The sequence below is a fragment of the Lithobates pipiens genome, unplaced genomic scaffold (genome assembly GCF_037356315.1).
Source record: "Lithobates pipiens isolate NorthernLeopardFrog02 unplaced genomic scaffold, aLitPip1_a1.2 Scaffold_16, whole genome shotgun sequence".
Classification (NCBI taxonomy): domain Eukaryota; kingdom Metazoa; phylum Chordata; class Amphibia; order Anura; family Ranidae; genus Lithobates; species Lithobates pipiens.
This window is the reverse complement of record NW_027507748.1, coordinates 107616799-107639022: the sequence shown is the minus strand read 5'-3', so window position 1 is coordinate 107639022 and position 22224 is coordinate 107616799. Positions and strand designations below refer to the sequence as shown.

The window sequence follows — 22224 nt, the reverse complement described above, 5'->3', positions numbered from 1 at the left end:
AGGATGTTGGGTGGGATGGTGATAACAGGTCCACCACTTCAGCAAATTTCAGCTGCATTGTGCATGCCTAGCTTAGACAGAGAAGCGGCTGACGGGAGAAGACGCTAAAGTAATTACTCTATGTGTACATCGAAATACCCGTCTGCCATGTAACACATCTATGTCAAATCTAAATAGAAGACAAATTCAATTTCAAGAGAGCCAACGTAATAAGTTACACAGCATTAAATGGGATCATATTCTACAAAGAACACTGAAAAAAAAATGGGGTGCTTGAAGGACATATGAAATAATGGCATTATCTAGTGCATTCCAATGGGCAACACACATAACAGAACTAAGGTTAAACCTGGGTGGCTAACTTCTAGTGTAAAAAAAGCATATTAGGGAGGGAAAAAAACAAAAACAAATTTAACTGCCAGAGCTGTTTAACTGCCTAGAGAATAAAATTGTGGTAGTTCCAATGTTTTGTGTTAGACGATCTTGACACAAAGGTCCTGAAAACACATAATACACTAAACTTAATCTTAGGACACAAAAATGCAATAATGTACCCAATTTGTGGTAAAAATATAAAAGAAGAGGTTGTGCAGAGTAAATAGATACCCAACATTTCAAGGCTTAAATTTGCACGCGCCCCTGAAATGGTGACACATTTCAGTAACCTATATTTTTCATAGACAATGCTTTAAAAGCCCCTATAGGTCTTCAGTTTAGCATTAAAGTGGAAGTAAACCCATGGATTTAAACAGTTAAAAAAAAAAGCATGCCGGGAATGCTAATTGCACATTGGCTGTGCTCTCAGCCAAACTATCAAACTATCCAATGGCTGGTGTCATAACAAATCACATGTGCAGCACCATAGCAGTTGAAGATTAAATAGAGGCAAAGATGGCAGCTTCCTTGGCTGAAAACGATAGGGGAGTTTACTTCCACTTTAAGTAGGAGCTCTGGTGCTAGAATTATTGCTCTAACTCTGGGGTGTGTGTCTATATGTAAAGCACTGCATAAACTGACAGCGATCTATAGGTACCTGTAATAAATAAAGCAGATGGGTCACCATTGGCATTCCAACACTACCAAAAATGCAATAAGAAATGTAAGGGCATAATCGGAGCACCTAAAATAAACCATGAGAAACACAAAGTGGAGATAAGCCCTAGTTAAAGTCCCTGTAAGTCTGATTTTCAGGGTAGGGCTCATTTTGGGGGAAACAGGGTAAGGCTTATTTGGGGGTAGGGCTTATATTGCAGCCATCATCGACAATCACGCTAGGTCTTATTTTCGAGGAAACAGGGTATGTTAGTCACTTACCGTATATACTCGAGTATAAGCCGAGATTTTCAGCCTCTTTTTTGAGGCTGAAAGTGCCCCCCTCGGCTTATACTCGAGTCATCGCTGTCTGCCCGCTCGATCAGCGTGTCGAGCAGACAGACAGCGGCCATTCTATAATTTAAAAGCCGCGCCTCCGGCTCCGCCTTCGCCTGTGATAGGCGGAACACTGAATTTCCCAGCAGCCTGTGTTCCGCCTATCACGGGCATCGTCTCATCCTCGTACTACGGACGAGGATGAGACGATGCCCGTGATAGGCGGAACACAGGCTGCTGGGAAATTGAGTGTTCCGCCTATCACGGACATCCGATAGGCGGAACAGCAGTCAGTGGGAAATTGAGTGTTCCGCCTATCACCGACGGAGGCGCGGCTTTTGAATCCTAGAATGGCCGCCGACGAAGAGCTGAAGGACGGAGGCTCGGCTCGGGACGGGACGGGCCGGGCCGGGACGGGCCGGGACGGGACGCAGGCTGGACGGGACGCAGGCTGGACGGACACAGGCAGGCTGGACACAGGTAGGCTGCACGGACACACACACACACACACACACACACACACACACACACACACACACACACACACGGATGCATGGACACACACACACACACGGATGCATGGACACACACACACACACACACGGATGCATGGACACACACACAGGGATGGATGGACCCACAGGGATGGACGGACACACAGGGATGGACAGGCATGTCTCACCCTCGGCTTATACACGAGTCAATAATTTTTTCCAGTTTTTTGGGGGTAAATTGGGGGCCTCGGCTTATATTCGGGTCGGCCTATACTCGAGTATATACGGTATGTAAAGTCCATCAAGTCCATTTAAATCTACCAGTCCATCTAATACTACCTTCTCCAGAAAGTTTTGCTATTCAAAGGTGTCTCAGTTTCTACTCCATAGGTAGAAGAGCAGAACAGGAACACTGCTTTACCAGGCTAGGATAAAAAAAAAAAAAAAAAAAAAGGATTTAAAAAAAAAAAGAAATTCTCTCATCAATAAAATTTGCATCAACCCCATATATTTGTATATTATTTGTTGCATGTACATGTAGTATGGCCAGAAAACAATAGTTTATTTAAAAATTTTTTATCCCAAAATACATTGACACTAAAGTTGTTTTCTTATTTTGTTTTCTTTTTTTTGTCCACCTAAACATAATGACCCTGAAACTAATGTATATCAAGCCTTGATCTACCCATCTTCTCATTATGTATTTTTTACATGCAAACCATTTTTTTTTTTTTACCTCTGGCTAGGAGAAAAGGATATTGGGGGGCATTTCTTCACAACTGGAGTAGACAGAATATGAAGCAGTCGTACATGGCAACCAAGCTTGTTCAGCTAAGTTTTGTAGGATAGAAAATGATTGGTTGTTGTCACAGCTGCTCCAAATTTTGGCCACTCCAGTTTTTGTTTTAATAAATTCTCCTCAACACATCTTTTTTTTTTTCATTCAGAATGAGAGAGAGAGCACAGGGGTGTCCCCCCCCCCCCCCCCCCCACAGCGATTTATGTAATTGGGAATCATGTCTCCCAACACTGGTGCACATACTGTATATGCAGCTCCTCTGAAGAAGACTCAGTTCTGTGATGCTGCATACACAGTATATGTGACCAGTGCCGGGACAAGGTCACCCAGTGCCCCGGGGCGAACATACCAAATTGCAACCCCCCCCGTCCCCCATTTACAGTGCAATGTGATGCAGAGCTCAGGAATGGGGAATTTTTTTTTATTAAAGTGGAAGTAAACTCCCCTATCGTTTTCAGCCAAGGAAGCTGCCATCTTTGCCTCTGTTTAATCTTCAACTGCTATGGTGCTGCACATGTGATTCGTTATGACACCAGCCATTGGATGGTTTGATAGTTTGGCTGAGAGCACAGCCAATGTGCAGTTAGCATTCCCGGCATGCCTTCTTTTTTTTTTTAACTGTTTAAATCCATAGGTTTACTTCCACTTTAAGGAAATGGGGTTCAGAAGACTGGTATAAAACCCAAGATGTTATATATTGCAGCTTAACAATCAGATGTGGTGGCTGCATTCATTTTATTTCTGTTTTCACCTGGTGATCTGGCCGATGGCACACGTCCTGTATTAAAGTACCCCCAATCTGGATAAAGGAGCACAGAAGGTCCAGCCGATAGCAGCATAGTCAGTCTGAGAAGGAGGGTAGTGTTAGATGTATTACCAGATTTAGCAACACTAACAAGTTGAAGCCAAACTCACTAGCCTATGGAAAACACATTCTCCACACTTCAGCACACTGGACTCCTCTACTTTCTGCTCTGCTGTCTAAAGTCAACATGGGAAAAAGAATGAGGAGGACACACTCTGACACACGGGGGGGGGGGGGGCTCTGACACACGGGGGGGGGGCTCTGACACACAGGGGGGGCTCTGACACACGGGGGGGGCTCTGACACACGGGGGGGGGGCTCTGACACACGGGGGGGGCTCTGACACACAGGGGGGGGCTCTGACACATGGGGGGGGGCTCTGACACACAAGGGAATCTGACACACAGGGGAGGGCTCAATAGACTGACAGGAGGCTGTGCTAATAGAGACAGGTATTTTTTTTTCATTGCACCCAGCTTATATCAGGCAAATAATATAGTAAGTACACTGCTCTTATTGAGACATATCCTGTGTTCAGGATGGGAGAGTTAGTTAAGCACTGCATCCCCTCCCCATACACAAGTACTGGATGGATCAGCAGAGAACATTAACAACTGAAAAGTCCCAGAATATTCCCAACATAAGATATAAGAATTGTTCTTCTCTTTTAGTAAACCCGCTCTGCAAAGTACAGGGCGGGTTTACAGCACAGCCAGGTACAGTTTGGAAGGCAGAGCAGTGGGACTCACATGGAAGAAAACTGACATCCATCCCGTGAGATCTTCATGTTGGGAGAGCTGTGTGATGTTTGCAGGGGGCGGGACTGCACTGTTGTGTTATCATCTTGCTCCGCCCACCTGTGGAGGAGCTCTCAGTGTCACAGTCCAATCCAGCCAGCCAGACTGATGACAAATCAAGCTCGGGAGAGTGAATTCTTCTCCCTCTGTGCCAGGATGGGGTTGCCGCTGTAGAGAGGAAGCAAGCAATATGTATGGACACATCCTCACCCCACTTTTTGGGCAGGCTGTAGCATTGAGTGGAGCCATAACATAAATATTCTCTGCCCAGATTCCTCTGCATGCTGCTGCCAGCGCCCCCTCCCACACTCCTCCCACACCCCCCCCAGGGCAGCCGCCCCTCCCGCCCACCCCTTGTACCGGCCCTGTATGGGACGTCAGCATAAATGGGTTAAACTGCATACATTGTAATGTAGCTCATGGTGACCATATTTAGAAATTACAATTCTAAGCCTGTTTTTACATTTAAGGGAACCGGTCACCAAATCATGGTGAAGAAATCCACGGGCCAACTCTGAACGTCTTGTGGGAGGGTGGACATAGGCCTTCTGGCTTGGTTCGCCCTCTCTTTGGGGGGTCTCCCTTCGGGGGAGCCCCTACCCTAGTACCTGGGTGGGTCTGTTTTGACAGACCTTCTGGAGAAAGGCGGTTGTCCAGCTTCGGCTGGATGGGCCATGTATTGGTACCTCAGTCCAAGTCTGGAGCCTAACGCACCGGGGGATCAGGGTAAGGTCCTCCTTGTGGAGGACAGCAGACACCCGTTGCCTGTTTTTGTGCGTCACTCTTAATGTGTGTCCACTTTTTTTGGCACCGGGTGGACATTTTTGGGTGTGTTTTGCACGCCATAGGCTTTTTCAATAAAAAAAAATAGTCTTTATTCTTTCACATTTTATTGATATCAGTGGGCCACTCCCTTTTTTAAAGGAGGTCTCCAGATTCTGATTTCTTTGTATCTACCAGGTCAGGGATGTGAGGAAAAAGCCATTATCAACATGGGAACAAGGTGCTTTGCCAGGGCCCCCCGACCCCAGCAAGGTATCCTCCCAATGCTGAATGATTGTGGTCTGCTATAGTTCAGGAGGGGGGGGGGGGGCATGCTAGAGTGTATGGTCTGATAATGGTCTGGTGTGGCTTTTAAGGGTGGGGGAATATTTTTTTTTTGCTTGAGGTTTCCCCTTCAGATCTGATATGAAACTTTGGAGGAACCATACGTAGATTACCATTGGTGTCTGGCCCAAACAGCAACCTTGCTTGCCAGGAGGAGGGTGGTGATCTTTGTTTTTTTTTTTTTTTAAGGGGGGCAGGGGTCACATGACCCACATCTGGGATAAAAACCAAATGAAGCAGTGGGGAAATAAAATGTAACGCTAAATGTTTTTGTTTGACTGTAGTACATCATACAGGTACACCACTTCACAGGCAGGTTAAAGGCATCCTCTAAAATGTTATTTAAATGAATTGTGCATTTGTAATATTAACCTTAAAATCAGATTAAAAGAGCTGTTTCCTGTGTTTTTTTTTTTTGTATTGATACATTTCCTCTTGGCAGTGCCCAATTCCCTATGAATTTTGTTTTGACAATCCCTTGTATATTAGTCTTGAAAATGGAGATGTTTTCAAGAATTGTCTCCCATTGACTTCAGTGGAGTTCAAATTGTTTTTAGTCTGTTCTGCAAACATCCCGTGAATCAAACCCAGATACAATCGGAACATCACTAGTTATGAATTGCAATTTGATTTGCTTTAAAAATAGGCATGATTAGTTGTAGTTGGTGAATTCAATGGTTCTTCATTTCAAAGCAACATCTAGCTTTTTAATTAATGTGGAGTTCTTCCATAAAAGTTCTTCACAGTGCAGATCTTGTTGTTTTTTAATGCCTGTGATAACTTCCTGCATTCCATTGTTTGTTTTAGATATAGCCTCTTATTAATCAGCTTTCTTTCCTTTTGTAGAGGCATTTTATGTTACAAGGAAAAATAATTGCTATGGTGCATTGAGCCATCTTGACACAATTTCTGTCACCTTTTGGGTGTGGAGGTCACATAGCAAAGTGTAGGAACACTTAATTCATGTGACCTCCTTGCTCTCTGAAGGGTCGCGATTAACACAGACCTGAAGGAATTCTTTCTCGCTGCTCCCCAGGGGTCTGCTTGGCATTTAATAGGACAGCTTTACACTTTGATCATTTTAACAATTGTGTCCAAGCGTTCCGTCATGTTTCAGAGGTGTGTAAAGACCACAGTTCTCATTTGCTGCGTTTTGCATTACCTAAGTTAGATTTAAAGCTCCCTATAATACTCTATTAGGTCTACAGAGTCGGCATACTATAAGTAATATTATAGTTTTAGAAAAAATACAGCAAATTCAGTTGAAGCTGAATTGACACAAAACACTTTTATTCAAATATAAAGCTCAGTAGCTTGCATAGCTGCTCGTCCATTAAAATTGCATCTAAAATCATTCTGTGTAAACGGGGCAAAATGGAATGTTCGCAGGCTATGCTCTCTGCAGTTAAAGAATGTGTGAATGTAGAAAATATTGCATTATGGCTACTAATTTGTGCTGACTTTCCTAGGGAATATAAACTAAAAGAACGCTGTGATATTAATCTTACAGAAAGAAAAAAGGACAATTTTTCAGAGCAGCTACCACACAAAGTGCAATCATCACACTAATAAAATGCCTATACCTAGATTAATAAGTAACATGCTCTGTAATTGTTTATACAATCTAAGCAAAAACAATATGTATCTTAAAAATGTGCAAAGTATAATATAGCACAACAAGGTTCAGAAAATTGGGACTTTGTATATACATCCAATAGTAAATACACACTAGTTAAAATATCACAACATTTTATTTTATACAAAAAGGATATCCTTCTTTTTTTTTTTTTTTTTAATACAATACAAATGTGTGATATTTTAACTAGTGTATATTTACTATTGGACGTATATACAAAGTCCGAATTTTCTGAACTTTGTTGTGATTCATAAGTTGTAGGGAAGATGCCTTCTTTTGGTATATTGATGTTTCAAAAGGGCCACCACCTACTTATTTATTCCGTATAATATAGCAGATATAGTTCTTGAAATATACAGTATCTCACAAAAGTGAGTACACCCCTCACATTTTTGTAAATATTTTATTCTATCTTTTCATGTGACAACACTGAAGAAATTACACTTTACTACAATGTAAAGTAGTGAGTGTACAGCTTGTAAATGTAAGTGTAAATTTTCTGTCCACTCAAAATAACTCAGCAAACAGCCATTAATGTCTAAACCGCTGGCAACAAAAGTGAGTACACCCCTAAGTGAAAATGTCCAAATTGAGCCCAATTAGCCATTTTCTCTCTCCAGTGTGATGTGACTCTTTAGTGTTACAAGGTCACAGGTGTGAATGGGGAGCAGGTGTGTTAAATTTGGTGTTATTACTCTCACTCTCTTATACTGGTCACTGGAAGTTCAACATGGCACCTCATGGCAAAGAGCTCTCTGAGGATCTGAAAAAAAGAATTGTTGCTCTACATAAAGATGGCCTAGGCCAGGGATATGCAATTAGCGGGCCTCCAGCTGTTGCAAAACTACAAGTCCCAAGCATGACAGCCAGAGGCAGAGCATGATGAGACTTGTAGTTTTGCAACAGCTGGAGGTCATATCCCTGGCCTAGGCTATAAGAAGATTGCCAGGACCCTTAAACTGAGCTGCAGCAGGGTGGCCAAGACCATACAGTGGTTTAACAGGACAGGTTCCACTCAGAACAGGCCTCTCCATGGTCGACAAAAGAAGTTGACTGCACGTACCCGGCTTCATATCCAAAGGTTGTCTTTGGGAAATAGACATATGAGTGCTGCAGAGGTTGGAAGGGGTGGGGGATCAGCCAATCAGTGCATCACTGCATCAAATTGGTCTGCATGGCTGTTGTCCCAGAAGGAAGCCTCTTCTAAAGATGATGCACAAGAAACAGTTTGCTGAAGACAAGCAGACTAAGGACATGGATTACTGGAACCATGTCCTGTGGCCTGATGAGATCAAGATAAACTTATTTGGTTCAGATGGTGTCAAGAGTGTGTGGCGGCAAGCAGGTGAGGAGTACAAAGACAAGTGTGTCTTGCCTACAGTCAAGGAGGAGCACAAGGTATCTAACATCCACCAGCTCTGTGATGTCATCATGGAAGAATGGAAGAGGACCCCAGTGGCAATCTGTAAAGCTCTGGTGTACTCCATGCCCAAGAGGGTTAAGGCAGTGCTGGAAAATAATGGTGGCCACACAAAATATTGACACTTTGGGCCCAATATGGACATTTTTACTTAGGGGTGTACTCACTTTTGTTGCCAGCGGTTTAGACATTAATGGCTGTGTGTTGAGTTGTTTTGAGGGGACAGAAAATGTACACTGTTATACAAGCTGTACACTCACTACTTTCCATTGTAGTAAAGTGTAATTTCTTCAGTGTTGTCACATGAAAAGATAGAATGAGATATTTACAAAAATGTGAGGGGTGTACTCACTTTTTTGTGAGATGCTGTATATCTCAATGAAAAATGTGGAAAATGTCCAAAAACGATAACAGTCCCATACATCATCCATTCAGTCATGTGACAACAATCTTCAGAAAGTGCAACAATTTCTTTAATGTGCATAAGGAATTCACATTTTATCCCCCAATGAAGACAGCACCGATGTGTCCTTTCACCTGGTTTAATGGACCTCACTAACAGAAGATCAAACTCACTTTTTTAGTATAAAGATATATGACAGCTTTTATCCTGGGCCTCTCTTCATACTGGTCATCAGTTTCTCCAATATAGATGTCCTAGAAAAGAAAAGTGCAGCACGCAAACCAGTAAGATGACGTCCTAGCTCCCCCCTAAGTAATGACGTCATCGCCCCTCTGATGCGCATTGTCCGGTCGGTTTTCTCAAAGGAAACCTAGAAAATAAGTATTCTCTTCCTCTCCATTCAGTGTGGTATTTTCCAAACTACATTTGCCCCATTCGCACAGAAGGAATTTATATGCAGTTTCAATGGACAAATAAAATACACTCATTTGTGTGCACCAAATGCTTTTGCAAACTGTGCCCTGCATAGTCTTTATGTCAAGCAGAGCTGTCAATGCAACATAAAATGTCCTCCCAGTACAGGCTGCCTGCAGAAAACTACAGGGGGCAGATACAAGACCAGTCAACTTGCACACTGAGAGAGAACAGCAGTGACCGGTCTTTATTACAGAAAACACGTGAACAGAGGCAAAGTATGGGAGTTTATTTTTTTGTTTTGTTTTTATGCTAGCTTACTGCACAGATGTGAAAAATACACAAAAGACACCAATATTCAAGTGTGAATACACATGCCTCTTGTATGTAGGCAATATTTGTTTAGCCCCAAATTCAGGGAAATTTTAATTTCTGTTACTGTGTGTAGTCAGGCATTGCTGAAAAAACTGATGGAAGTACTAATAGGGCATACAGTCTAAATGGAAGTGTCTTTGAAGATTGTAACATACAGTAGCTGTAGTAGATTGTTAATTGGTTTTGATTTATAGTGTTGATCATCCAAGTGGCTTCTCTAGTTCAGCAACAACTCCAGTTAAAGGAGTTGTTTGGCTGTACTTCTCTTCTGGATCACAGGAGGGAAGTTTGTTCTTCATTTCTGTGACCCGTTTTCAGCAGACAATGGACTGAAGCCCACTGACTGCTGACATCGCAAGCCGGTGCAGGCTCGGGAAGGATCACGACCATATGGTCGGGATCTGCACACTTTCCTGGACCAGCATCGGCTCAGCCTTTCAGAGAGCCTGTGCTGGCCACTCCCTCCCCCTCCACAGCTCAGCGCTCCAATGAGCGAAGAGAGAGGCAGAGCAGAGAGCGGTACTTGACAGTCACCAGTTCTCTACTCAGGGGGCTGTGAGAATTGAGCTATTGGTGGCATTTTATCACTCGTTTCTCAGTGTTAGAGCTGGCAGGGGACAGATGCAACATTGGACCAATGCTGAATCCAGCTAGATAAGTATGAATCTGAAAAATAACCAAACCCCATACTTCTCTTTTTAAATTTGACACACTACTATTAACATCAATTCAAATGATTTCACTGGTAAGACTTGAACCCAGGACTCCAACACTTTAAAGCTACTAAATATAAAAATAAATATTATTTTGCAAAGGCCATGTTTTTCAACAAATGTGATGCCATACATCTGCTAGAACCATGGTTGTCACACCAAAGCCCATCTTCTTGCCTGAATTGCGCACCATCAAGGATTTCAGTGTGAAAAGTGTTGATTAAATCCACTGTGTAATATTAAATTACGCCAAATAGACCCTTATGCCGCGTACACACGATCGGAATTCTCATCAGAAAAAGCTCTGATCGTTTTCCCGCAGAATTCTGACTGAATTCCACTCAAACTATCTTGCCTACACACAGTCACACCAAATTCCGACGGGACTAGAAAAAGGAAGTTCAATACCCAGTAGCCAATAGCTTCCATCTCGTGGTTTGAATCTGAGCATGCGTGAGTTTTTGCGTGTCGGAATTGCATACACACGATCAAAATTTCCAATGGAAAGTTTTTCTATTGGGAAAATTGAGAACATGCTATCAAATTTTTGCTGGCGGGAATTCAGCCAGCTAAGTTCCGATGGAGCATACACACGGTCGCATTTTACGATGAAAAGCCTTCATCGGTCTTTTGCTGGCTGAAATTCCGATCGTGTGTATGCGGCATTAGACAAAAGGCAAGCCAAGAAATAACTGTAGTGAAATTACATTAGAATATAGTAGCTGTTAAAGTACAAGAATTCAGGATTAGCGCCTTCTTTTTAATGATAATACACTCTATGCATTAGACACTCTCTGCAGCAGCCTAATCTCCAGGAAACAGTAACTGTTGGGAGGGAAAACCCATTCAATTAGATATAAATTTTTAAAATTAAATAAGAAAATCAATTATAATGTGCTGTAAAAGCTTTGGGAGCATCACTGGGAGGGATTTCACCATAACTTATATTCTTTGGATGGTCTGATTCAACCCAGCCTTACAAGAATTGTAATTCGGCTGGTTCAACAGGGACTGGCTAAATTTAATTCCATGTATGGGTAGGGAGCTTGTAAAGAAGAATATGTACAGTTCGACTTCTGTACATTCGCCCTGACTGATTTTCCTTGCTCGATTAGTGCCACAGACTATAGTCGGCAACACTGATCAGTGTAATCTGACAGCTGCGCAGTCTCCCCACTGTCAGAATAAAATAGCTCAGTGGGGAGTATTCCCCCATCAATGTTGAGTGTGTGGATGGGGAAATCAAGTAAAAAAATGACTCATCTATACGCTGCCTTACAGTGTTCTTTTTAGTAGGGACAGAGCATAATTAACAAATGTAATTATGAATGCTTAGAAATGATATTGCTGTTGCTACATTTTAGAAACTGCAGCTTTATCATGTTTGCAGTATCCATTCATACATTTTCTCTTTCTATTTCTTCTCAGGGTGGACTGCATTCTTTTACACGTTGAGTGGTATAATAACCGTGGGTGAGTGTTATTACTCGACAGTTATATATTGCTATTTACTGTTATGTAATTTGGGCAACTATGATACTGTTACACAGAAAGTAGAAACTTGTGTGTTGGTCAGATTGTAGTCAGCTGAAAAAGAGAGGAGTGCCCACATACATGGACTACAAATCCCAGCTGTTTAACCATAGTTTCCCTTCATGTTTGAAATGTGAGTTCACTAAATTTATGTTCCACATTTAAAATGTTTCATTTACTCCTTTTGGCGAGAGCCCTTCTGTGGAGCTCTGGCCAGCAAATTTCCCTGCTGGAATCCTGGAGATGTACGAGCAGATACAGTGAATCGTCACCTCTGGGTGAAGAGTTTTGAAACATATATTTGCTTGTAGACACTTGCTACTATCTTTTTCCATCGCAGTATTCAATCAGAACAGTTTCTTAATTCAGTATGTATAAAGAAATTGTTCAAATAGAAAAGGTGGAACTTGAGGGGCTGAAACCTTCTACCAGCGTTTTTTGATTGTATTACTCTGGTAGAAGGTTTCAGCACCTCTGAAGTCCCACCTTTTCTATTTGAACAATTTCTTTATACATATCAAGATGTGATGTTGATCAAAATCATCTGGACTCACTCATTTGCATGTATTTATTCAGTATGTACTTTAATTACCATGGAATTTATTACTCAAAATATATATGATTTAGGGCCAGAAGATGCTCAGAAGAAGGTTGAAGCTTACCATACAGCAGTCCTGGATGACGGAGACAATGTCATCTTTGAGAACAAGGTGGGTTTTAAAGAGAACAACAATCTTCTCTGCTAAGGTTAACATACAGCCATAGTCCCTTTTTGTCTCAGCTATCCACACATGTACATATTTAAAGCAGAGTTCCATCCATTTCCACATATTGTTTGGATCAGAAAGCCCATCTGCAGTACAGTTCTAAATTGATAGCTTTTTTAATTTTATTTTTATTTCTAAATACTCTTCTTTCCTGTATGTAAGCGACACTTTTGGTCCCGGCCACCTAGGCAATTTCGTCATCAGGCAATTCCATTGGACTCCTGGGATATCTGCGTTATCAATCCCAGGAGTCCTCGGGAAGCCTAATAATGAAATATTGCGTTATTTTCAGGATTGAAAGGTTGCCATAACAACGGGGCAGGAACTTCTAACGCTGCCATTGCTAGGACAACCTGTAATCAACAAAGTGCACCGCACAGTGTCAATTCCGCGAATGCATGAGATTGGGAGGTGCATGCTGGGTAGCCAGCTGCACAGAATCCCGAAAACAAATAGGAGCGGGCTTCGAATGCCCACAACATCAATGGTGCCTGCCTGCCTGCTGGGATCCTGTGAGTAATGACAGATTTCAAAGTAAAAAGAATGATTACAGTAATAACAATATCCCTAATTATATTATTCAGTTTATTTATGAAATCTTTGCCTAGGAAACAGAGCTCCGCTTTAAGTTTTTATTCTTTCTCCATATACTATAAGTTAGCAGGTCTGAACCAAGACCAAAAAACTTGCTTGGATCCCAAGATTTCACTTAGGCTTCACCTACTTCGCTGTGTTGTCATTTTTAAGTTACCTAAGCTATGTTGTCAAAATGATATAATAGAGGTTTTGACAGGTATAGCCACAAGCAAAAAAAATATAGGATGATTGGCCCCAGCTTAAAATTAGCAGCTGCCCTGTTGTAAGGAAATTAGTCTAAAGTCATCTGATAATAACAATTTCAGCGTCTAATTTAAAACTGTATGCAGCTTCTCATTTGGCTTACTTCTATGAAGAAGAAATTGGGGTTTATCATAGAATTATTGGATTGATCTTTACTCTCAACTCCTCTGATGGAGTCCTACATATTACCAGGCTCAATGGTTATAACTGTTCAGAGGGGCTAAAATCATAAAAAGTCCAAATATCTTTTCATTAGCTGTATTACCATTTATGATGATTTTGAAGATCTTTTCCTTTATCAGCTGATACGATATCTGACATTGATAAAGGAAGAAAATGGTTTTATGTGTACTTTACCCAGTTGTCTCAAAACATGCTGTTTGTTCGCAGATTAGTGAAAAATCAAAGTAAACCTGCCATGGGAGAATTCTGAGTGCTGCCATTATTGAAGGTGCTATTTGGCAGTGTGTTATGCTGACCCTCTGGTTTCTGTACTTTCTGGGTCACTGTAGAAAAGTTAGAGAAAAGTAATAACTCTGGAGCTGCATGCTTGATCTGGGTTAGTGGCCAAGAGGATCAGCATGAAAGCCAGTAGCCTAGCATTTTTAAAAGGAGTTCAACAATGGCAGCATGCAGGTTTTCTTCATTAGATGTTTCCTTAAATTAATGAGTGTGCTGTGCCTTGACTTCAAGTCTGGAGACCACATGACCATTGTCTAGTGGAAGAGTGTGATTGAGTTACTGGGAAGTCATGAACAATTATTAAACAAATCTAAATATATAAATTTTTACTGCAGGATGATGGACTGGCCCACTTTGTTTTAATTGCCGGAGAGCCCATTAATGAGCCAGTTGTGCAGCATGGTAAGAAATGTATTTATTTATTTATTTCCATACAAGGTTTGAAGCAATATGTAAGTGTACAACGAAACTTGCATACAAGAAGGGCTAGTATAATGAGATCTGGATATAGTGTATAAATAACATACAGATGGTTCATTATAGCAAAGAAACAGAACATAAAAGGGTATAAGATTAAGAGGTAGTAGTAAGCAAATCTATACGGTTGTTTTATTGAGTGGTTAAAGGACAGATCAGCAGATCTTGTTTGGCCAGCTTTACTTTCTAGCTTGGGGTACAGAGATAATTAGTATTGCAGCAAGACTATTACAATTCCCTGCATTTTTGGTTTAGAAGCCAAGATATCACAAGGTATTAACTCCTTCTATTGTGTAAGATATGCTGTTAAATGGCTGAGGTCACAGTCTTGGCTTTGACTAAAGAATGAGCCACAATTATTGCCCTATTTGTATTTTAGTGTTCAAGGTTAACAGTCTGCACAGCTGTCTGCCATGTTGTTCCATTTAAGGTCACATGATAATGTCTCTGTGAACAGTGTGCTCCAAGTCAGTGCTGTGCCGAACATCTTGAACAACTCTATAAAGTGACACGTTTGAACCAGTGACTATTGACAGTCTGTAAGATATGAAGTACTAAATAAACAGACATGGTCTTTTTTTTTTTTTTTTTTGAGGTCTGCATGGAACATTGCTCCGCAAACTTCTTACAAAGGCCTTATCTGTGTCTTTTAACTAATTCATGGCCTACTGATTTTATACATTGTCATCCAACTCCATCCATGGCTGTAGATTCTGGTTTGCTGTATTTGTAGCCAAGTTCCAAAGTCCCGTATTAAACTTTCAATTCTATATATTTTATAAGACTTTACCACACAAGGTATTTGGACAGAAAGAAATATCTGATGTTCCTTCTGGGACTTTCTTTTGGCTTGATTTGTAGATTGGAATATCTCTTCCACAAGTTCTATCCCATTTATGTGGTGCAGGAAATATTACCTCCCCCTTTATTTAGCCGTATGTACCTTCTCATTTCTTCAGTCATTTGTTTGTATTGGTGAGCCCTTCTTCCTTTTAATCTGCAGAAGAGACCCTGTTTTTGCTGCTCTCTTATTTTGTGACAAAGGCCCATGTAGTACCCCAGGATTAGGACTACCGTCTTTCTAGAAATCGGGGAGAAAGACCTTCTTTGGCCTGTGCTGCCAATGAGATCCTCTTTTCCCCTCTTACCTTCTTTTACTTATAATGTATGTGGACATAACTGTGTGGGCTGATTGCAGGAACCCTAGCCTGTCCTTATCTTTCCTCCCCAATGCATCACTTCTGCCCAATAAAATCCAATATAAAGAAAAGTACTTCTATGTTTAGGGCACAGTTCACTACTAAACAGTAAAGTGCATATGTGAGTTGTTGCCAGGCCCAAGTGCTGTTATGGGTGTGTGTGGGGTTGGGTGTATGCAAACACTGACTTTTCATTAAGGCATTATCTGCATAGTATGTCTGGAGCCCCACAACCATATATGCACCTTCCTTAATTACTTTACAGCACTACAACCCATGAAGCGACTTGACCTCCTGGAGGAGGGTGTCTACTACCTAGGTTACTTTACTAAAAATAAAGGTTATATCATTTAAAGTGGTTCTAAAGTCATACTTTTTTTTTATCTTAATGCATTCTGTGCATTAAGATAAAAAAAACGTCTGTGTACGGTAGCCCCCCTTGGCCCCATAATACTTACCTGAGCCCATCTTTTTTCAGTGATGTTGCATGAGAATTTTGACTGTCTGGGACTCTCCCTCTTCATTGACTGAGATAAAGGCAGGGCGCTATTTGCTCCTGCTGCTGTCAATTAAAGTTAGTGAGCCAATGATGAGAAAAATGGGGTGGGGCTGAGTCTAAATGGACACGCAGAGCAGTAGCTCGGGTGCCCCCATAGCAAGCTGCTTGCTCTGAGGAGACTCAGCAGGAGAGAGGAACCTGATAAGCGGAGGATCTGGGCTGCTCTGTGCAAAACTGTTACACAGAGCAGGTGAGTATGACATGATGTTTTTTTTTTGTTTTTTTTAAAGAAACAAAAAAATTATACTTTAGTATCACTTTAATGTCAAAATTGAGGTGTCTTAACACATACACTGAGCAAAATTCTAAACACAACACTTTTGTGTTTGCCCCTTTTTTTTATCGTGAGCTGAACTCAAAGATCTACAAGTTTTTCTTTGTACACAAAAGGCCTATTTCTCTCAAATATTGTTCACAAATCTGTCTAAATCTGTGTTAGTGAGCACTTCTCCTTTGCTGAGATAATCCATCCACCCCACAGGTGTGGCTTATCAAGATGCTGATTAGACAGCATGATTATTGCGCAGGGGTGCCTTAGGCTAAAAGACCACACTAAAATGTGCAGTTTTAATGTATTGGGGGGGGGGGGTCCGAAAACCAGTCAGTATCTAGTGTGACTACCATACATCTTCTTTGCATAGAGTTGATAAGGTTGTTGATTGTGGCCTGTTGCATGGCTGTGTTAAGTTGCTGGATATTGGCAGGAACTGGAACATGCTGTTGTATACACTGATCCAGAGCATCCCAAACATGCTTAATGGGTGAAATGTCCTGTGAGTATGCTGGCCATGCAAGAACTGGGATGTTTTCAGCTTCTAGGAATTGTGTACAGAACCTTGCAATATGGGGCCATGCATTGTCAAGCTGCAACAGTAGGTGATGGTCGGGGATGAATGGCAAAACAATGGGCCTCAGGATCTCATCACGGTATCTCTGTGCATTCAAAATGCCATCAATAAAATGCACCTGTGTTCATTGTCCATAGCATGCGCCCACCCATACCATAATCCCACCGCCACCATGGGCCACTCGATCCACAACGTTGACATCAGCAAACTGCTCACCCACACGACACTATACACGCTATCTGCCCTGCACAGTGAAAACTGGGTTTTGTCTATGAAGAGAACACCTCTCCAAACTGCCAGACACCATTGAATGTGAGCATTTGCCCACTCAATTCAGTTACAATGACGAACTGCAGTCAGGTCAAGACCCTGATGAGGACGACGAGCATGCGGATGAGCTTCCCTGAGACGGTTTCTGACAGCTTGTGCAGAAATTCTTTGGTTATGCAAACCAATTGTTGCAGCAGCTGTCTGGGTGGCTAGTCTCAGACGATCTTGGAGGTGAAGACGCTGGATGTGGAGGTCCTGGGCTGGTGTGGTTACATGTGGTCTGCGGTTGTAAGGCCGGTTGGATTTACTGCCAAATTCTCTGAAATGCCTTTGGAGACGTCTTATGGTAGAGAAATGAACATTCAATTCAAGGGCAACAGCTCTGGTGGACATTTCTGAAGTCAACATGCCAATTGCACGCTCCCTCAAAACTTGCGACATCTGTGGCATTGTGCTGTGTGATAAAACTGCACACTTTACTGTAGAGTGGCCTTTTAATGTGGCCAGCCTAAGGCACATCTGTGCAATAATCATGCTGTCTAATCAGCATCTTGATATGCCACACCTGTGAGGTGGATGGATTATCCTGGCAAAGGAGAAGTGCTCACTAACACAGATTTAGGCAGATTTGTGAACAATATTTGAGAGAAATGGGACTTTTGTGCACATAGAAAAAGTTGTAGATCCTTGAGTTCAGCTCATAATAAATAGGGGAAAACACAAAAGTGTTGCATTTATAATTTTGCTCAGTGTAGTACAGGTATAGGGGCTGTTACCTGGGTTGGCATCAAAAGGAACTAACATGTTAGTGATGGGTCTCTTTCGCCCTTCCTATGTAAAAAACTGGTGGCAGGAGAATGCTCACAAATGTATGCAACTTGTCCTCCAGCGTTCTGAAAATAATAGAACCCTCTGTGAGCTGTCCAGCATACTAGTTATTAACAAATCCAGCACTTGTGTGATTGGAAGCTGTGTCAAATCCTCCTTTTATTGCCACAAGAAGATAAGATACCTGTTGCAAGCAGTCTTCAAACTACCATTGTGCAGTGATTTAATTTTGGCCACATTCACACCTGCGAATGGGCCAACAGCATTTTACATTCGAGAACCTGGGAGAAATGGGAGATTACTGGCTCCCACAGCTAATCACGAATGCTCCTATGTAATTGGAGTGATCACCTGGGAGTGATCAGCTCTGGACACAGACTGGTTGCATCCAGGACCAATCACTGGCAGGTGATTGGTGCATAGTTATTATATGTGAGGGGCCACAATTAGCTGCAGCCTCCCGCAGCTAATCTCTGGAAACCCCCGCTGAGGTTCTTGCATGCAAATGCTGTCAGGCCCATTTGCAGGTGTGAATGTAGCCTAAGAGGACAACTATAGAAAATATAAATAAATAAAACTCGCACTCAGTGTATGGGACTGCAGCACTTACAAATGTCTGAATACAGGGTAAAAAATTAAAATAAAACAAAAATAAATTAAAGTAAAATAAAAATTAAAATAAAACTAAAATAAATGAAAATAAAAAATAAATAAATCCCTGTTAAATGCATTCACAAAGTGAAACAAAACCAAAAAACATGAAAATGAATAATAAGAACAAAGCATAAATACATATGGTCCAAAAATGATATTATATTATTATCAAAAGTCTACCAGTGACTCTAGGTGCTTTAAATGACATTTAAACAAATAAAAGTGCTTCCAGTGTTCAGGTGCTGCTCCCCCATGCACAGCCTCTAACAAGAGAAAAGATCACAGAGCGCTTTGAATAATACTGAGGGTCCCGGCAATCAGCTCCCGTATAATAACAGAGGATATCTGTCTCCGTAAGCCTAGTACACACTAATAGTTTTTTTTTTTTGGTTGAATTAAAAAACTGACACCTCTAGTCAGAGCTGCTGTACTAACGTTCCGAGTACCGCGATCTCCCCCGCTGAGCTCTTGTGTTTTGATAGGGGATGCCCCCCACGCCAGGACACTTCGACCAGCACTCTTGGCCATTGGCTGAGAGTGCTGATTGGGAGCCAGTCAGCTGCTGGTTTTCCAGCATGCTCATCCGACAGAAGCCAGCCAAACGGATGGTTTCTCTCGGACCAGCTGCCTTACACACGGGCCAAATGTCGGCTGTTTTTTATTGAACTAGCCGATGTCGCCCGACATTCAGCCCGTATGTAGGGGGCTTTAGCTCACACTGGAATCCACAGATAATGACCAAATGAAACAAATGAGAGGTATCACAGTGCAGTACAGCTTAAAACATGAATTTATTTAACAAGTATTGCACTCATATGTTCAGTAGGAACAAATCAATGGTAAAGAGTATACACAGCGCCGCCGCAAGACCGGCCCAGGGTGCAAGATGATGTCACAGAGCAGCGTCACACAACGCGTTTTCACCAAACAGGTGCCTACAGGAAAGAGGATAACTGCCTTTGCTGTATAGTCACAGAGATGCAAGAATGAAAATATATCTAAAATCAGAATATATTGTAGTTTGTATTGTATTGTAGCAGTTCTTTTTTTAGTTTTCTTTTTTCAGGCTAAGAACAATTTCCAGCAAATGCAGGAAATACATGTTGATATTTTCGAAAGTGGAATGTCCTTTTCAGTTCACCATGTAATGGGGGTGAGAAAAGGCAGACATGTTGGAGGTCAAACTTCACAAGTCTTCTAAATTTCAGCTTGACTGGACCTCAGACCGCAGCAAACATCTCAGCCTTACCTAGCCTTTTAAATTTACAAGGACAGTGTTGTCTCCAGGGGTTCATTTTTCTAACTTATAGATGGCATATTCCACAGTATCTTTCCAGAATATATACATTCAGGCTTCAGGAAACATTTCTTGTGTCATTAGATATGATCTTTATTTACCTTTTTACTTTTAACTTGCTAGGTCCGTTTGTGATGAACACAAGAGAGGAAATTTCACAGACAATTGAAGATTACAGCTTTTGCAAAAATGGATTTGAAAAAGCTAAAACATGGAAATCAAAGATCGGGAACCGATAAAATGTGCAGATCCTATCAGGCTGCGGTTGCAGATTGATACACTAGGCAATCCAGCCATGGATTATTGGGAATTATTGCTAATAACAGTTTAGTTTGTATGTATGGTTTTGAATGTGTACAGTACTAGCACATATCCAGGGGTTTTGAAAAAAATAAGACTTGTCATTGTCAAGATCATTCCCAAGTTTTGTTGTCCCTGGTCATATAGAGGTTCTCTGCCAGTAAGTTCAACGATTTATAGCCTTCAGCTCATTAACTTTCAAAGAAGAACTGATGTCCATCCAAAGTCTAAGCTCTGCTTTGAAAGCAGCAGTGATGAGACAGACTGGCTGCATCTGATTAATAGCCACATGGATTATAATTGTTAGAGATGAGCATTCCAGCTCCTGTCCGTGTCAGATATTGTATGACCCCTTTAGATTTGTCCATAAACATGTATAGTCAAATCTGATAAATCTCTGACCACTCAATATCCGAGTTAAGATGCCAGATCTTATTCTCATTACAGTTCAGTATCTATTGTGCTTTGTTCTTTTCTTTTTGCTACTCTAATGTACTTACATATTTGTTTACGAGGCAGCAACTTTTGCTAGTTGAATGAACGTTCATTCCGTTAGTCAAAAAGGAAGCAATGGTGGTAGGAGGCATGCTGAGCCTTCTATCATGTTGATGTTACTTTCTTTTTTTAATCATGTTCTTGTAAATAGTAAGAGGGCTGCCACTGTGTGTGGTTATGGGTCTATTTTCAGTCTTTCATATTTAGCAAATAAATGCATTTAAGCCAGCTATAGAACCATTATCCTTTTCTATACCAAAGTATACTGTAAAGAAAAAATAAATATATTTGTCAAATGCTATCATCTGTGTATTATTTAAAAAGAACCTAGATCTTGAAAATGGGATTATTTCATTAATTACATGTCTGCCAGTTTCCAGTCTACATTTACATTGACAGAATGGCACAGCTGCGCAAATGGGCGTACGTCCCTTTGAATTTGCCGCTATGCCATCACGTGCACACTGCCGGCGCACACCTGCTACGAACTCCGTGAGTAGGATCACGGGTCCCACCGACTCGATGTCTGTCGGGATACCCGCGATCGTCTCACAGAGAGGAAGAATGAGGAGATGCTAATGTAAACAAGCATCGACCCCCTCTGCCTAGTGACACTGTCGATGATCACAGATCGCCACCATTACTAGTAAAAAAAAATTATTAATAAAAATGCCATATATCCCCCATTTTGTAGATGCTATAACTTTTGCGCAAACCAATCAGTAAGTGCTTATTGCGATTGATTTTTTTTTTTTTTTTTTTACCAAAAATATGTAGAAGAATACGTATCGGCCTAAACTGAGGGGAAAAAAATGTTTTTTTAGATATTTTTTGGGGTTATTTATTATAGCAAAAAAGTAAAAAATAATGAGTTTTTTTTTTTCAAAATTGTCGCTATTTTTTTGTTTATAGCGCAAAAAATAAAACCCGCATAGGTGATCAAATACCACCAAAAGAAATTTCTATTTGTGGGAAAAAAAGGATGTCAATTTTGTTTGGGAGCCACGTCGCACGACCGCCCAATTGTCATTTAAATTGACGCAGTGCCAAATTGAAAAAAGTGCTCTGGTCTTTGGCCAGCCAAATGGTCTGGGGCTTAAGTGGTTAAGCCATGCCTTTTTTAATAATTGTTGGTGGCACAAAATAATGTCAAGAGCATCTGACTTCATGCAGCATTGTGTGATAGAGACAATTAAAGAGGAAGTAAATCCTGATGGGTTTACTTCCTCTTTGTTTCCCTGCAAAGGCAAAGCATAATGGGCTACTATGCATTTCATAGTAGCCCATTATGTGTCAATAACCTGACGCAGGAGCGATGTCCCCGATTTCCTCGCCGGCTGGAAGCATCCACCTTCCTTTCGGGG

General features: G+C 41.4%; 1 protein-coding gene across 1 annotated transcript in view; it reads left to right on the top strand.

Annotated features, from left to right (window-relative positions):
- The window catches only part of PIR (pirin), an 82881-nt gene extending 61720 nt beyond the window's left edge, over positions 1-21161 (top strand). Inside the window, exons 7-10 of the mRNA XM_077480234.1 lie at positions 11760-11804; positions 12492-12574; positions 14269-14335; positions 20189-21161. Coding sequence (XP_077336360.1) covers positions 11760-11804; positions 12492-12574; positions 14269-14335; positions 20189-20304 — 311 coding nt within the window. The 3' untranslated portion in view covers positions 20305-21161. The remainder of the gene's footprint in view (positions 1-11759; positions 11805-12491; positions 12575-14268; positions 14336-20188) is intronic.
- The last annotated feature ends 1063 nt before the right edge of the window (positions 21162-22224 follow it).